The following is a 14936-nucleotide window of genomic DNA, read 5'->3' as shown; positions in this document are numbered from 1 at the left end:
CTTAGGCGAAATCTCCGGTCGCCTTCGCATGGAGTCGTGGAGGCTCAGTAGGCTTAGAACTTAAGGGGATATTCCCGATATTTAATAAGGGGATATATCATATTTCGTTAAGGGGATATTTCATATGATTCATTATACATAGCATTTAAAACTTTTATATGAAAATTCAAAAAACGTTTAAAACAATTTGGAAACCTTATTCAACATGATATAACCGGTTGTATTTCAGAACACACCACAGAAATAAAAGAATCCGAAATAAAGCGCGTTATTTTATTCGGTGCAAGAAGACGATACAACAGATATTAAAGAAAAGTCTCAGTTTGCTAATTCTGTTCGATATGTTAATAAATGTTATTTTATGAAATACTACATAACATTGTTATACATTTAGAAATAAGGTTTGCAGATAGGTACTCGTATGTTTCAATTATTTTTATTTTTTATTCTAATAATTCCGAAATTTAAAGGATCCTATAAAAAATGTCCAACGCATTATCTGATTTAACAAACTTGTTATATTGGTACATTTCCAACGCATTTAATATTGATTTAACAAACAAAAAATGTTATTGACCAACATAAATTAATGAATAAATTGCAGATATTAATAATAGATATGATAGATAATTTCGATTAGAAAATAATTTAAGGAGAATAATCCTGGAAATATATTTCCAGAGGCTTTCAAATCGTTTGTTTTGATTGTTACTACACCATTTACAAGTACTTGGGTTGAGAGAAATTCTTCATGTTTGAAATGCGTTAAAATTTTTAGTAGAGATTCCATAAAAAATAAACGTTTATCGCCACTTGCCTTACTTTCAATCTAATAAGATCTTTTTACAGCTCTTCAACAATCTGATGATTTTACTGATATAATATTAAATCACTTTTCTTTATCAAGAGACCGACTCATCAATTTAATATATAAAACAAAATTATTCTTTTTCTCAATACTACCAATTTTGTAAGTTTGCGTAAATAAATAAAAATAAAATAAAAGTCTATGATGTATAGTAATAGATAAAAAAAACATATACTTGTTCAAAACGTAATGACATAATGCATTACGTTGAATGCTGTAATTTTTGCTTTAGTTTTGTCCTAAATATTCTTGAGCTATGTTTTTAACCCAGAGATAACATATATTTACCAACTGGGTTGGGTATTATCCTTGATTATGTATAAATAGATATACAATGAGGGCTTAGTAAAATCCTGTCTTGTAGATGGCGCCTTGCCCGCTCTGCATTTTTGTATTCCCCTACGATTTTCTTTGAGGGGAATCCTTTAAACCCGCCCATCGTTCAAAAATGGAAGGGCGCGAGGTCACATCTATTCGGCTTTATTAGCATCGTTTCACGCATGTTTTACGAAAATAGCTTTATCCTTGTTTGTTTCAAAAAGGACAAGAATTGGCAAAAAAGTCATATTCGTTTCTGTATAATTCAGTTTGTTTATCTTTCTCGACTTCTGATTTCGTTTCGTTTAGGTTATGTTAAAAATAATTCCTTTAAGCTTTTGAGTTGAAATATAGTTTTAATGCATATCTAAATTACAAAAAATAAATTTTTTCGTCCTTCGTTATAATGAAACTAAAACAGTATTTTTTGAATTTTGGATTACAAACTACCTATTATACAGGACGATTGATAGTGATATTTATTAATGCTGGAACGTTAGTAATGAAATATAAGTTTAATAATCATGGTACCATAATAATGCAATGTCATCTGTGAGTTTTATGTGTTATGCATACGTGATGTGTCATATTATTTTGTACCTGCTGGATAATATTTTAAAACATATTTAATTAAACAAAAGCATCTGTATTACAGGTGAGTAATACTGTTCATATTTATTTCTAAATTCATATAAATTGGTTTTAATATCACTCTATCACCGAAGAATTTTTTATCCCAGAATTTTACCTCATAGAACGCCATGAGATAAGTTTAATAATAAACATTAAATTTGATAGATTGATAGATAGATTAAACCATGATATTACAATTGACTTAAAAATACGTAAAAATACTGATTTTATGCTATAAATTATGTTTCATGTTCTTACTTTGCTGTTTTGGAATATGTCAGATATATTGTGTACTTTATAATTTTTCCATTAATAACGTGATATTACATTGTTTATCTACAGATACCCTGTGTTTAGATTAAGCTTCATATCAGAACGCTATGTTTATATTTTCAGTCAACTCATATTATGGTAAATTGATATGCTTGCATATAAATTTACGTAAAAATGACAGTGAGGTATTCATTTATAGATATCGCTAACGGTTGATTCGTAGATTATACAATATTTACTTTGGTATGAACATAATCGAAAGAAAGGCTATATTTTTTCATAATTCTTGGTGAATTTGTATTAAATTGTCATTCCAGAAAATACTATAATGTCGTAATCGTATAGAGTTCAATTTGACCATCAAACATCAAATTGTTTTGTTTATATAATAAGATATATATTTAAAGCCCTTTCTAAGTTAAAAATAAGTAATATGGATCTATTTTTACTGGAACTAATTTAAGGTAATGTATGTATGTAATATTTTCATATAATTATATAAATATGCTAAATTCCTAAATTATTTATACTGATTAAATTTTCTTTTATTATTTTGTTTGTAGAATACAGGATGAGTCAAAACTTTATTGCCCTTTTTTATGCTATTTCAAATGGAACACTGTATTTTATATCATAAATCAACAAATCTTTTTAAGCCTGTCTCCTTTGCTACCTACAGTTTTTATACATGTAACGAGGCTTCTGTTGCGTAGCTAGATCGCCACTGCAATAATGACAATAAAAAAGCAAATATGAGTGGATAAGAGGATTTTGTTTTGTAAAGATCTATATCCCAAATTATATAGTTATAGGCGATTGTTCTCAGTAATTGGGACTATGAGAATATGTATGATTTTTTGTTTTTCGCAATATTTATTAGTAGGTTTGTCGTTAAAATGGATGTATCTACATATTGCATCTTGACGACAAAAATTAAGAATTAGATGTAGTAAAAATAATTTCCTACTTTTTTTTTCGATACATATCAGTAAATATTATTTATTTTATCGCTGCAGCTGAAAACTATATGTATTTGTAAAGAGGACATTACTGTATAAATATCGATTATACAAATTTAAAATTATTTTCATAACAAAGTTGGAAAATAATAACACATAAATAAGGGACTTCTCTATGAAATAATCGAGAAAAACCCAACATCTAGTTTTGTCGCCACCAGTTTATATCATGCATTATAGTTGATTATACTGCAATTTATTATACATACGTAGTTTTGTTTGGTGAAAATGAAACTTTCTAAAAAGTATTCCCAATCTTATAAATATTTTAGGATCTGCAGATGCCTGATTCACTGTTACTATTTTATATGACTGTGTATATATTATACACACCCCATTTTCACACCCCATTTTGTGGGTTATGACTAGGGGCATAAAAATAATCATATGTCTAAAGAATTTAGTGATCAATTTAAAAACCACTAACACATATAAATAATTATAAAATCCAAAAGAAATAAGTTTGTTTATTATATTCATATTTATTAACATTATTACTGGCTCGACTGCTAAGTGTCGTAGGGTAGTGTTTAACCAACCATTGGTCGACCGCATGGTATCGACCTTCAGAGATTATAATCGAATGTTTTTATACCATGTGAAATCTGTATACATATATTAATAAATGCGAATTTGTTTTATTAAATTATTTTTCTATACGGTATGAGCGAAAAAAACCGCGTCTAGTGCTGATTTATGATTTTACAAATATATGACATCGATATTCATTTCCAAGCCACCTTATGACTTATTTTTTTTATCGTAAAACTTTACTTACATATCCCTTAAATCCCTTTAAACTTGAATTATTTTTATACTTCCTTTCAATCGAAATAATTATAAAAATAAGATACCTGATTGATTCTTCCGAAATATTATAAAATGAGATATCAGGAAATAAATAAAGTTACTTATCTCGTTTGTTTTGGGAATTCAAAAAAGGGTATAGAGAATCTTAAGAGACACAGTTCAAATATTATTTTTGAGTATAATGGGTGCTTCAAAAAATGTGGCGGATATAATGTAACATGTTTTTAATATTAAAACTGTTTTTTATATAACTTTAATTCCATTTTCGATTCTTGCCTAAACCTCTATCACTTTTTTTATAAATAACGTTAGTATTTGCAAAAAAAATTATTCCTATGTTACATAATTGTTAGTTGTTTCAATAAGTTGTGCTTAACCCAAATTTGGTAGGAGTGTTTTAAGTAGGTGAAGAAAAAGATATATGTAAAAATACTTGGAGTTAGATGCTACACTGTAAAAAAAACAGAAAAAAAGCTGATCCTATATATTTTAAGGATTTCTAGTAGCCGTTTACATATAGACCTTTCAACATTTGTTAATACTGGCACTAACGTGAACTGCACAATACCTATATAGTTTTTAAGTTTCAATACTTTGCACTGACTTCGTTCATAAAACACCCACCCACAAATCTCGTCGGCTGCTCACGGAGGCTGAAAACTGAAGTTTTGATTGTAGTATCCACCTTCACATCATAAACCTAACGAATGCACACATGCCTCCCGTTCCCTGCACTTTGAAAAGCTCTTTGTTTTGGTAAGCTATATTAATTACATCTATACTCTATACAGCTTGCAATCTGTTCTGAATTTTTCATCTGGATTGGCGTTTAATTCATCTTTCGAACTATAACAAGTTTTGCCATGACAAAATAAAAATTATTTATTATTATATCATTAAAGTAATTTATATAGTTATGATGACATTATTAATAGAAATTGAAGAATTTTGTAAAATGCATCACCAAAAATTATAATATACAAAGGTGTTTTTAAAAAGTGGCTTGATTGACGTATTCAATTAGTTTCGGTTATTTCTTGTTTCTCCTTCGGAAATGACTCCATACGTCGATTCTTTAAATGGTGTTCCTTGTCGGTATTTTTTATTGGCAGTTTTGACAGAATATTACATTGAAAATAGAAGATTTAATGTCAATATTTGACATATTTACTTAAAAAATTGTATTTTAAATTACAATCTAGAGTGCTATGATAAAAAAATCAACATGTAACCGGTTGTAAAGGTAACGACAGTTTGACTCGATATACGAAGTGTGTGGTACCAAGGGAGAATATAAAAATTTTATATGATTGGGCGTAAAAGACACAAAAAATATATAGACGATCAAATCAATTTTTCCGAAGCTCCTTGATTAAAAATTAATTGGTTTTAACTCAGCCATGACACTAGATTTGGGTTTAAAATGCTATTTTTTTTAATTTTTTTTTTCAAAAGTTGCTATATAATTAATGTCTAGTCTATTCAGAATGTCATTTTCGTATCAAATTGATAAGTATCCAGAAATTGCGCGGGTACCATTTAAAAATCAAATGTTGTAAACTCGTATACATTTCCGGTGAAACAGGAAGTGACATGAAACTAACGGAATACGAATCAATCTCGATTTATGTCATATACCTACTAACTTTTTTCCAATTTTTCAATATTCCATTTGATTTTATATTTGAAGAAACTAAAAAGTTATAGAGAGAACCGCTTTCCAAAAAACACTCAGTATAGGCTTATTCTATTTGAAAGAATTCAGATATTTTTCATTTATTTTATCCCCAGGGGATAGAGATAGGTATTGAACCACCCTGTAATTACCTTAAATAGTTTCATATACTAAATCTAATTTTTTTCTTCATGCAACAAATTGAAATATTATAAAACTAGTTTTAGGTAAATACATTATACAAGAAATATACGTGAAAAAGTAATAGAATTTTACGTTTGAATCTACGATAAAATAGGATGTTACATTTAAAAAAACATTATGTTAAATCCGCCACAATTTTACAAATAGACGTAGGTAGGTATAGTTTCATATTATTTTACCTTTTTTATCCATCTAAAAAAAAATATTTATATTTGTAATATAATACTTTTTATCCAACAAGTAGCCATGAAAATTTAAACTTAAATCCATGTCCAAAACTTTAAAATGTAAATAACGCTTTGAGGTATAAATTCTTCGAATCAGATAAGATATTTTTATTCTTTACCGAGAATTAAATTCGAAGAATTCCTAGTCCCTACTTCTTTGCCAAATTCAATAGTCTCCGCCCCTTTTTACGTGTATTATCTGTTCCAGTTTTATAGTCTAAAACCTTTCGCTTTCTTGTTAAACAAGGTAGCTCTCCATTTATTTCTGCAACCAATTGGTAGCATTGACTTATACAGGAAAATTGACTAACTATTAATATATAAACAAGGGTATTATCACAGAAATTAATCTATTTTACGCAACAGAAAACTACTGAAATAAAGAGCAAAATTGCACAAATTGCATTCTAGATGGCGCGACAATATCATAATCAGAATATAATTAGTAATTTTGAACATTCTATTTTGGATCGACGGGTCGTCGACGGCCTTATAGCTCTCTAAATATGCACATATTGCCAGATTCAGGGAGGACTTGAATAGTCATCCCTGCCTGTGCATATTTCATAATTCAGTATGTGTTTCTTTTCTGTTCTTCCTCTGGCTGCGCATTTTATAAAATTATTCCAACGTTTAAAATAGTTTTAAGTATATTATTACAAAAACATCCTCATTTTTAATATACACTTCTGTTATAATGTTAACTAAGAAAATATTTTCCTACCTTTAAAATTAATAATATACAGGACGATTGATAGTGATATTTATTAATCTGAACGTTAGTTATGAATTATAAGTTTAATAATCATGGTACTATAATAATGCAATGTCAGTTCGAATCTAAATGATATAGTCAAATATGAGCTTGAAAATCATAACGCCTCTGACTGGTATTGAAATATGGTACTTGCTGTGATTGTACTTTTATTTATATAGCATCATGAGTATGATCAGAATTACAATGTAATGAAGATGTTTTAGTATAACAAATTTTAGTCTTTTCGAACGCCAGGAAATTCTAGATTATATGGTACTAAATTATGGAAATTCTTATTATTCCATGGTACCATAAGATAATAACCGAAGATACGTACGATCCCAAATTTAAACCCAATCGAACGCCATCTACATAATATGGTACTATTTATGGTACCAGATGATATGCATCATAGTACAATTCATAGTACAATGTCACCGAAAAGATTTTATATCAAGTTTTTTCCCTATTGCCGTAATACGGAATTTAGATTTTAGTTTGCGTAGTGATATTATGGTACTATAGAAGGTACCACTTTATATGCTCCATGGTACCATGATATTACAATGTCACTGAAGATATAGTATACCAAGTTTAAGCCCAATCGAACGCCATGTATCGTAATATAGTACTATATTATGGTATCTTGATATGCTTCTGAAAAAAACGGCGTCCAGTTGGCTGGAAAAGGACGATCGATGACATTTCTAAATAAATTTACATATAAAATGACATGAATTCATTTCATAGCTATCGCTAACGCCGTTTTATCATATTCTCGAATATGAACTTGGTATGAACACAATCGAACGTCAAAAGGAAGTGGTATCATAAATAGTAGAACAAGGTGCTATTATATTGTCGCCGAAATATAATGAAAATTCAGCATTCAATTATACAATAAACATCAGGAAGTGATTGTAAACTAGCTCATAAGATTTAATTCTCAGTATAACATGGCAAACTGAAAAACAGCTTTTAATCTATTTTAATACTTTTTAAATGCAGTTCTAACTAAGTCAGCAGTATTTGTAACACGAATTAAATAAATATGGTCGCCTCCTTCAGCACTCATATTTCAAAATATTCCTAACAAGAATAATATTTTCTAGGTCAGTGTCATCCTTGATAATGATATTCAACCAACAGGTTAAATTGTACAGTTTAAAAATAACTGAAATAATAAAATTCTCAAGGTAGGCTTTATCAGGAAGTATTACGATATGAATTAATAATGGCAATATATCATCAAAATACTTCGTTTTTTGTTTGTAGAAAATAAAATAAATAAATTATTCTCAATATTATGTAGTCTCGAAACTTCACATCAAAATATTACCATATGGAGTGATTATTAAAGCCTGCTCCTTTTGCTACCTATGCAGTAAAGAAACATGTAACGAGGCTTCTGTTGCGTAGCTAGATATTCTGTGGTATTATTTAAATTTAAGAGGAGGGGGGGGGGGCAAATAGACGCAACTAAAATTTTGTCGCCTACCCAGTCACACGGGTCACGAACCGCCACTGCAATAATGACAATAAAAAGCAAATATGAGTGGATAAGAGGGATTTTACCATCTCCAATGTATTTTTACAAGAAATTAATATAGGAATAGGCGAGTCCGTCCTGCAGTTAATCAACTATGTTTATGTATATTTTTAGAGTCCACTAAATTAAAATAAAAGTGCGAGCTTCTTTGTTGCTATCGAAGTATTAAAAAATTATTCATTTCGTATATGTTTTAGTATTATCCACCACATAATAAAAACCGGCGCCTCCACCACATATGTCACACCCCATTTTGTGGGTTATGACTAGGGGCATAGCAAATAATAAATACTTCAATTTAACTTAATGATCAATTTAATTAATCTACGAATAATAAAATAATTATAAAACTAAATGTGTACTTACATATTATATTTATGGACGAACATCATCACTGGCTCGAGGGGTAGTGTCAGGGTAGTGTAACGCCAATGCCGGAATCTCGACCGCGACCTTATCGAACTTACTATCGACTATCGACTGTCCCCCCCAACAGGTGACATTTTTGTATTTATTGGTTCGTTACGTCGAATCATCGAATCAGCATTATTGGTCTATCGGTGCGATGACCGGTGCGATGACCGCGTTAGTGCTGATTTGATGATTTTATAAATTCGTAGTATTGAAAGGAAATATTTTCGCAATTGCCAATTATGCTTATAACTTTGATTTTTAAAACTTTACTTTTGTTGCGTAAATGCCAATGAACTGAAACGAAATTTTAATTTCTTCATTTTTTCTTTTCTTATAAATATTTTAGGATCTGCAGATGCCTGATTCACTGTTACTATTTTATATGACTGTGTATATATTATACAATATGTCACACCCTTTGAATAAAAAGATTAAGGAAGGAGCATAATGCTATCCTATTCATGCATGGTGGGCGTAAAAAGGACTCTAGGGTAATAGTACGAGAGCTAGCAACGTCGGGAAAACAAGTATTTTAAGACGTCTGGCTCTTTGATATATCTTTTATTATGCTCTCTGGAACAGCATGCGGCCCGTCTGGCTGCCGATACCCGTTGCGTTCACTACTGCGCATCCAAAGAAGATCCTCTATTTTTTACTTAGCGCTTTAAATTCTAGTATTGAATAAAAGTCGAGTAAGTCTCCATTAGCTCAGCACGTAGAGCTTTCGCCGTAGAGCTCCTTTTTTAGTTTTACACTTAAATAAAATGAGAACGGCACTGATAAACCGGAATTTAAGTCGGCCATATTTGAGCCCCTTCGCGGTGGATCTAAGATTTTTGATATGTTCCTTAATCTTTTTATTCAAAGGTCACACAAGTGACCACACAACTGTCATATCTGACATTTTGGAAATTTTACAGTAGAGCGAAAAAAAAACGTATTTTACGTCTCACTGTCTTAACTGTAACGGGAAAGGCCCCTATATTGTAGGAGACAAAGTAAATGGAATATCTAAAAAATAATCTAAGAGTTTCTTGCCTTGAACTGCTAATATAATATATAGCCATATATGTATACCATATATTAGCAGTTCAAGGCAAGAAACTCTTATATAATTTTATTATATACCTAAAAACTGCAAGAAATTTATTTTCCATTATATAAAAAAATAATCTTTAGATCACTAAAAGATGTTTTTTTCGCCCTACTGCAAAATTTTCAAAATGTCAGTTAAGACACTTTGATCGAGGTAACGAAGGCGACGATATGATGATGAGGATGAACGGCGTCAGCGATGGATATGAAATGAAGATCGCTGTCATTTTATATGTAAAATTATATGGGGAATGTAATCGATCGTCATTTCCAGCCAGCTGGACGCCCCGCCGTTTTTAATTAAAACCTTTTTGTAAAATGGCGATTACTACCCTTACATTTTTCAAAATGAAATCAAATAATATATAATTGTTTAACTATTATACTTTTATATATTATGTATCCCCTCCTCATTATTTTAATTAGTTTGTTTTAATATGTTAATTATTTCACCCTATTATCGTTGATTAATGAAATAAGAAGATGCGCAACCTTTTGGGCGATTTCGTGGCACAAAACCTCCCCGAGATGTAGCTGGCGATACCGTCGCCGCTAGTCAACTTGTCTGAGATCTAGTTTAACTCTGTGCCGCTACGCGCAGATAGTCGTTTACAGCGCAGCGGATAAAGAATACTGTACCGTAGTCCTGCTTTCAGTCGACAGAGTGGTTGGTTGCCGAAGACCAGGGCCGGATGCTCCCGTGGTTCAGTTTTGGTTCGCGGCGCTCATGACGTGTCACTCACAGCTTGATTTATATTACCGGAATACTCATTTTGTACGTTTTTCTTCTGTAACGCGTTAATTTTTAGAGTTACAGAAAAACTTTAAATACAAAAGATATTTGTTATGGTTTATTTCATACTATGAGAGTATAAAATTTTTGAACTTTCTAAAAATTAGCTATTAAAACATATGATTATTGTTTTTTTGTTGTTTTTTAGAGTATCAGTCATGATTTTCCTGAAAATGGTGCAAGATACAGTAAAATTTCACACAGGTTATTTTGTAGAGCTAAAAATTTGCTTTTAGATTGGCTTTAGCGGAAATTAAATACACAAATGAAAACACAAAAACGTCGGGTTAAAGTGAAGTTTTATTTAATCAAACTTCAAACCTATATTTTTTTCCACCACCAATTTTATTCCTCAATACCACTGCTTACATAATATTGCGGGATCCAAGTAATACCGTATGAAAAAATACCGGCTTGGAAATGACGATCGATGACATTTCCCGTATAATTTTACATATAAAATGACAGCGATCTTCATTTCATAGCCATCGTTGACGCCGTTTTTATTCGATCATACGGTATATGCAGTAGGTATTAAAAAGTATCCCAATCAAAATCAATGCAAAACATTTAGATCACCTAAAAGTTGAGATATTTAAATTCACCTAGAGTATTTTGTAAACTAAATCAAATACCCATAGATACTAATGTAATATTTCGCTTTTAATAAAAATTGAACTGGCCTATATAATACCGTATGATCGAATAAAAATGGCGTCAGCGATGGCTATGAAATAAAGATCGCTGTCATTTTATGTGTAAAATTATATGAGGAATGTCATCGATCGTCATTTCCAAGTCAACTGGACGCCGTTTTTTTTCGATCATACGGTATAATAATAACAGTTTCTGGCTGCCGCGCGTATGACGTCACTCAGAGTGATTTCTATTATGGAGATAGGCCCGTGTACGGCATTTTCTCGGCAAACGCGTTTATTTTATTTTTAGATAAAATTTTAAATACAAAAGATTTTTTTAATGGTTAATTTTATAATTTAGGAATATAAAATTAATAGATTAAGCATAGCAGGTTGTCGTTAAACGTTTTAAATTTCCTTCAAGAAGTACAAGTTATGTTCTTTTTAAGGGTTTTGTCACAATTTTGGTGGAACAGGTGCAATTCCGTTTAGCCTGATTGTCGGAATTACACCCCACAACTACATACCGCCTTTTAATCGCTTAATATTTAAATATAGTCTATTAAAAATGTATAAAAAAATGTAAGAGATTGAACAAACAGCATAAAGCACACCGCTATCATAGCCAAAAATGTGAACAACTCTGTGAGTGACGTCAAACGTCAAATTAAGGACCGCCCACCCTGCGCAACATCCTATCTTTAGTTGGGTATATCGTGCCGAAGACAGTGTTGCCAGAATTACGGATTAATCCGAAGATTTACGGATTTTGCGTACATACGTTAATAATACGGATTTTCTATCATTAAACAATTTAATATAATATTATATGTATGATTAAACAAAGAACGGCGTCAGAGTTCGCTTGGAAATAAATATCGCTGTTATTTCATATGTAAAACATTATGGTAAATGTCAATAATCCTCATTTCCAAACCAACTAAACAACTTTTTTTTCGATCATAAGAAATATACAGTACCTATAAAATAATGTCAAGGTGTATGACATCTGTCGGAGAAGCGAGTAACTAAAACGTGTATTGCTAGTTGCCTACATTGTCAAGAAATCTGAAGACATTTTTTTGTTGAGGCACCATCTCTTAATCAAGTCGACAAGTAAGCGAATCAAGCAATAGAATTTACTGGTAGATGGCAGAAAGTTACCGATAATTTTAGAACGTGCCAGAAACAGTCACCAGAGCATATATAATGCGCGTAATCGGCAGTTCAGCAGTTTGAAGTTTGAAAATACCGCGTTTTAAATTGCGAATCGGACAATTTGGCGAAGGAATTTTATATATAGTTAGTTGTGTGTGTTAAATTAGTATAAATTGTGTGTAAATTGTTAGAAAAATAAATTCGTTAAGTATTTTATCGTGAGTTTAAATTAGTGATAGTGGACCCACGGAATCCGTAACAATAATTTTTATTATTGTTGTTTATTCTATGTTTAACACAAATAAATGTTTACATAAACGTGAATTTTTCATCCAAAGATATTTTTGTCAAATGTATTACAGATATTCCACATTATCATAGGGCAACAGTGTCGCTTTCAGTTCCACACCGTCTTCGATATTCTTTCGCTGGCCGAGTTAGAGAAAATCACTATACAGCATTTAAAACGTAAGTGGAAACCAAATCAACATTGTCACGAATTTGCCCATTAGGTTGCGTATCTTCCCAATTCTTTCAATCAACGGTTATACTTTTATATGTTATTTATTCCTCCTAGCTTCCTTATTATTTTAAATTAGTTTGCCCCAATATGTTATTCAGATTATTTAAACCTATTATGTTATTTATTAGGAGAGATGAACATAAAGATGACAAATTAGAAAGTTTAAGATTTGTTCCTATGGAGGCCTCAGATTCTATTAAAAATGATTTATATTCTGATGTATCTTCAATAAAGAAAAAGAAATCTAAGAAAAATAAAGGACTGAAGAATACAAATGAAAGACATAGTAAATCGTTGACATAGTAAGACTTGTTTATATTAATATACATTTCTTGATTGTTTTAGCCCTTGAACCAATGCAAGTTCCATCCAAAGGTACAATTTGTACTTTTGCTCATATTGTATCCCCATCAGAATTTTATTTACAAATTGTCAGTGAGACGAATTCCAAAAATTTGGATTTGTAAGTTTTAATTGTTTGTCTTAAGCTGTGTCTAAGCTAGGCGCTCCGCGCCGAACGGAACTCTGGCGAACTCTTCTTTTTGCTGTGAAATTTCTTTTTGCTCATGTATATTTCATCACAGACATAGACTTGGATACTAAAGTAGGTTTTAATATTCCATAGATGTATTAAATAGTTCTTATACTACTAAATTATAAATCGGATACTATTTAAAAAGGATAAGTTCTTTACAATATGGCAACACCGATTAGACGTGAGGTCGCCTATTCATTCATTTATTATCTTGTAGTACGCGTCGCACGTGTGCAGTAAAGCTTTGTTGCCGCTCTGTCCTCGGCTGTATTAACGCATTTTTTAACGCACTCGTTAGAACCTAAAACAACAACACAATAATAACAGGACATTGTCTGACCGCATTTTCCAGCTATTTATGAATGAGATGTTCAGTCTATATTTTATTTTAAGTCTATGGTTCATTCCCTTTGATGTACCGACACCCGTAGGGAAAGGAAAGCGTGCTCTAACTTGCACGCGTTGTTCCGCGCGCAACGGCTAGCTTGGACGTTGCTTTATATTCATGACCTTCGCAACTGAACCTTTTTTCAGAGTTACCTATAACCTTAATCAAACATTCAAACAAACTAACTCGAAATATAGGACCAAACGTGAAGCCTTTTTAGCACTTGGAAATTTTTGCTGTGGATACGTTATTGAAAAGAAAGATTGGTTTAGATTGTCAGTAATTAATTGGAAATTGGTATACATAATTTTAGCATTACTTATTTTAATAAACATTTCTTAAATTTATTTAGGAATATGAGTCAGATAATGTTGAAGTGCAAGCTGTTGATTACGGTTATGAACATACTATTTCTTATAAATATTTAAGGGAGTTAACTCAAGATCTTTCTCAAATCCCAATTTTAGCCATAAAATGTCATTTTCCCTTAGTAAGTATGGACAATGAGAAAAGGGATGATTTTAGCAGACGATATTCAAAAATTTATAGGAAATAAAAGTTACTTTTCATTTCAAATGAGACACAACTGCTGCTACTGTCATATATTCTCTCGTTGGGCAGACAACTTATAAGGGTACTCTCAAAGTTGAATTATTTATGTTAATACCTGGTAGAATTTTGTATGAACTCGATTTATCCAAAATCATTTAAAAAATATTCATTATAATATCGAAATAAATATTAGAAATCATATGTTTGGTGTTTTAAAAAAGTGGCTCACCTCTATAACTATTTTATTTTTTAGATAAAAAACGAGATTTAGTATGTTAGTATAAGACATAAATCAGGATTGACTGATGTTTTCAATTACATTCGGTCACTTCCTATCATACGAAATTACTACAACTTTTGATTTTTAAATGGTACTCAAATAGTATTGTAAAATGGTATTTTTTACTATATTTGATAGAAAATTATAGTCTAAATAAAATGACTGAAATGAATAAAATCACATGTCAACTTTTGACATTTTCTCTTTAAAACAATTGTTTTAAATTT

At 30.7% G+C, this 14936-nt stretch overlaps 1 protein-coding gene across 2 annotated transcripts in view; it reads left to right on the top strand.

Annotated features, from left to right (window-relative positions):
* Positions 1 to 14936, top strand: part of LOC115874380 — a 40741-nt gene that overhangs the window by 4825 nt on the left and 20980 nt on the right. For both annotated transcript variants that reach the window (XM_030889526.1, XM_030889527.1), the window contains 4 exons: positions 13083 to 13240; positions 13300 to 13417; positions 14024 to 14174; positions 14230 to 14367. In XM_030889526.1, the coding sequence (XP_030745386.1) occupies positions 13083 to 13240; positions 13300 to 13417; positions 14024 to 14174; positions 14230 to 14367 (565 nt within the window). The remainder of the gene's footprint in view (positions 1 to 13082; positions 13241 to 13299; positions 13418 to 14023; positions 14175 to 14229; positions 14368 to 14936) is intronic.

The sequence above is a fragment of the Sitophilus oryzae genome, unplaced genomic scaffold, assembly GCF_002938485.1.
Source record: "Sitophilus oryzae breed Bouriz unplaced genomic scaffold, Soryzae_2.0 scaffold_1274_pilon_pilon, whole genome shotgun sequence".
In the NCBI taxonomy this organism is placed as follows: Eukaryota; Metazoa; Arthropoda; class Insecta; order Coleoptera; family Curculionidae; genus Sitophilus; species Sitophilus oryzae.
The sequence above is the reverse complement of the archived record's forward strand: the minus strand, read 5'-3'. Positions and strand labels throughout refer to the sequence as shown.